Source organism: Oncorhynchus gorbuscha, unplaced genomic scaffold, assembly GCF_021184085.1.
Source record: "Oncorhynchus gorbuscha isolate QuinsamMale2020 ecotype Even-year unplaced genomic scaffold, OgorEven_v1.0 Un_scaffold_1262, whole genome shotgun sequence".
Lineage (NCBI taxonomy): Eukaryota > Metazoa > Chordata > Actinopteri > Salmoniformes > Salmonidae > Oncorhynchus > Oncorhynchus gorbuscha.
This window is the reverse complement of record NW_025746090.1, coordinates 50,001-53,872: the sequence shown is the minus strand read 5'-3', so window position 1 is coordinate 53,872 and position 3,872 is coordinate 50,001. Positions and strand designations below refer to the sequence as shown.

General features: G+C 38.1%; 1 protein-coding gene across 1 annotated transcript in view; it reads left to right on the top strand.

Moving 5' to 3' along the window:
• The first annotated feature begins 409 nt into the window (after nucleotides 1–409).
• The window catches only part of LOC124022015 (ligand-dependent nuclear receptor corepressor-like protein), a 25,759-nt gene continuing 22,296 nt past the window's right edge, over nucleotides 410–3,872 (top strand). The window contains exon 1 of the mRNA XM_046337071.1: nucleotides 410–631. Coding sequence (XP_046193027.1) covers nucleotides 535–631 — 97 coding nt within the window. The 5' untranslated portion in view covers nucleotides 410–534. The remainder of the gene's footprint in view (nucleotides 632–3,872) is intronic.

Sequence of the window (3,872 nt, the reverse complement as noted above, 5' to 3'; positions counted from 1 at the left end):
GAGAGAGAGAGAGAGAGAGAGAGAGAGAGAGAGAGAGAGAGACAGAGAGAGACAGAGAGAGACAGAGAGACAGAGAGAGTCAGAGACAGAGAGACAGAGAGAGAGAGAGAGGGAGAGAGACAGAGAGAGAGAGAGAGGGAGAGAGACAGAGGGAGAGACAGAGAGACAGAGAGAGAGACAGGGAGAGAGAGAGAGAGAGAGAGAGAGAGAGAGAGAGAGAGAGAGAGAGAGAGAGAGAGAGAGAGAGAGACAGGGAGAGAGAGAGAGAGAGAGAGAGAGAGAGAGAGAGAGAGAGAGAGAGAGAGAGAGAGAGAGACAGAGAGAGAGAGAGACAGAGAGAGAGAGTCAGAGACAGGGAGAGAGGGAGAGAGAGAGAGGGAGAGAGTCAGAGACAGGGAGAGAGAGGGAGAGAGTCAGAGACAGGGAGAGAGAGAGAGAGAGAGAGAGAGAGAGAGGGTCAGTCGTGATGAGCGGAGGTTGACTCCTGGTGACGCAAAGAGAGACCGAGCAGGGTGAAAGGAGGAGGCAGACAGAATGGCTGCCCGGTGCCGCAGCTCCAAATGCACCGTAGAAAGGAACGGATTCAAGCGGGAACTCGATACCTGGCGGCACAAACTGATCAACTGCGTCGGTAAGAAGAAACCTGGGCAGCTTTTTTTAAATGGCCTTTTGAACTTGCACGCGATTTTACATCCCCAAAGTACAACTAGGGAAAGATCCACAACAACATGAGTTAAACCCGGTTTAGCTGTAACGTTAGCCGCTAATGCTAAACGCCTTTAATAACAGCAGGTAACTGACGTTAGCCGCTAATGCTAAATGCCTTTAATAACAGCAGGTAACTGACGTTAGCCGCTAATGCTAAATGCCTTTAATAACAGCAGGTAACTGACGTTAGCCGCTAATGCTAATGCCTTTAATAACAGCAGGTAACTGACGTTAGCCGCTAATGCTAAATGCCTTTAATAACAGCAGGTAACTGACGTTAGCCGCTAATGCTAAATGCCTTTAATAACAGCAGGTAACTGACGTTAGCCGCTAATGCTAAATGCCTTTAATAACAGCAGGTAACTGACGTTAGCCGCTAATGCTAAATGCCTTTAATAACAGCAGGTAACTGACGTTAGCCGCTAATGCTAAATGCCTTTAATAACAGCAGGTAACTGACGTTAGCCGCTAATGCTAAATGCCTTTAATAACAGCAGGTAACTGACGTTAGCCGCTAATGCTAAATGCCTTTAATAACAGCAGGTAACTGACGTTAGCCGCTAATGCTAAATGCCTTTACTGCCGTGTTTGTTATGGTTACTATAACTAGCTATAACGTGTTTGTTATGGTTACTATAACTAGCTATACCGTGTTTGTTATGGTTACTATAACTAGCTATAACGTGTTTGTTATGTTACTATAACTAACTATACCGTGTTTGTTATGGTTACTATAACTAGCTATAACGTGTTTGTTATGGTTACTATAACTAGCTATAACATGTTTGTTATGTTACTATAACTAGCTGTCATGTTTGTTATGGTTACTATAACTAGCTGCCGTGTTTGTTATGGTTACTATAACTAACTATACCGTGTTTGTTATGGTTACTATAACTAGCTATAACATGTTTGTTATGGTTACTATAACTATCTGCCGTGTTTGTTATGGTTACTATAACTAGCTATAACGTGTTTGTTATGGTTACTATAACTAGCTATAACATGTTTGTTATGTTACTATAACTAGCTGTCATGTTTGTTATGGTTACTATAACTAGCTGCCGTGTTTGTTATGGTTACTATAACTAGCTATAACGTGTTTGTTATGGTTACTATAACTAGCTGCCGTGTTTGTTGTGGTTACTATAACTAGCTATAACGTGTTTGTTATGGTTACTATAACTAGCTATAACGTGTTTGTTATGGTTACTATAACTAGCTGCCATGTTTGTTATGGTTACTATAACTAGCTGCCGTGTTTGTTATGGTTACTATAACTAGCTGCCGTGTTTGTTATGGTTACTATAACTAGCTGCCGTGTTTGTTATGGTTACTATAACTAGCTATACCGTGTTTGTTATGTTTACATTACATTTACATTTAAGTCATTTAGCAGACGCTCTTATCCAGAGCGACTTACTATAACTAGCTATACCGTGTTTGTTATGGTTACTATAACTAGCTATAACGTGTTTGTTATGGTTACTATAACTAGCTATACCGTGTTTGTTGTGGTTACTATAATTAGCTGCCGTGTTTGTTATGGTTACTATAACTAGCTGCCGTGTTTGTTATGGTTACTATAACTAGCTTCCGTGTTTGTTGTGGTTACTATAACTAGCTATAACGTGTTTGTTATGGTTACTATAACTAGCTATACCGTGTTTGTTATGGTTACTATAACTAGCTATACCGTGTTTGTTATGTTACTATAACTAGCTATAACGTGTTTGTTATGTTACTATAACTAGCTGTACCGTGTTTGTTGTGGTTACTATAACTAGCTATACCGTGTTTGTTATGTTACTATAACTAGCTATAACGTGTTTGTTATGGTTACTATAACTAGCTATACCGTGTTTGTTATGGTTACTATAACTAGCTGCCGTGTTTGTTATGGTTACTATAACTAGCTGCCGTGTTTGTTGTGGTTACTATAACTAGCTGTCGTGTTTGTTGTGGTTACTATAACTAGCTATAACGTGTTTGTTATGGTTACTATAACTAGCTATACCGTGTTTGTTATGGTTACTATAACTAGCTATACCGTGTTTGTTATGTTACTATAACTAGCTATAACGTGTTTGTTATGGTTACTATAACTAGCTATACCGTGTTTGTTATGGTTACTATAACTAGCTATAACGTGTTTGTTATGGTTACTATAACTAGCTATACCGTGTTTGTTATGGTTACTATAACTAGCTATAACGTGTTTGTTATGGTTACTATAACTAGCTATACCGTGTTTGTTGTGGTTACTATACCTAGCTGCCGTGTTTGTTATGGTTACTATAACTAGCTATAACGTGTTTGTTATGGTTACTATAACTAGCTATAGTGTTTGTTATGGTTACTATAACTAGCTATAACGTGTTTGTTATGGTTACTATAACTAGCTGCCGTGTTTGTTGTGGTTACTATAACTAGCTATACCGTGTTTGTTATGGTTACTATAACTAGCTATACAGTGTTTGTTATGGTTACTATAATTAGCTGCCGTGTTTGTTATGGTTACTATAACTAGCTATAACGTGTTTGTTATGGTTACTATAACTAGCTATACCGTGTTTGTTATGGTTACTATAACTAGCTATAACGTGTTTGTTATGGTTACTATAACTAGCTATAACGTGTTTGTTATGGTTACTATAACTAGCTATAACGTGTTTGTTATGGTTACTATAACTATCTGCCGTGTTTGTTATGGTTACTATAACTAGCTATAACGTGTTTGTTATGGTTACTATAACTAGCTATAACGTGTTTGTTATGGTTACTATAACTAGCTATAACGTGTTTGTTATGGTTACTATAACTAGCTGCCGTGTTTGTTATGGTTACTATAACTAGCTATAACGTGTTTGTTATGGTTACTATAACTAGCTGCCGTGTTTGTTATGGTTACTATAACTAGCTATACCGTGTTTGTTATGGTTACTATAACTAGCTATAACGTGTTTGTTATGGTTACTATAACTAGCTATAACGTGTTTGTTATGGTTACTATAACTATCTGCCGTGTTTGTTATGGTTACTATAACTAGCTGCCGTGTTTGTTATGGTTACTATAACTAGCTATAACGTGTTTGTTATGGTTACTATAACTAGCTGCCGTGTTTGTTATGGTTACTATAACTAGCTGCCGTGTTTGTTATGGT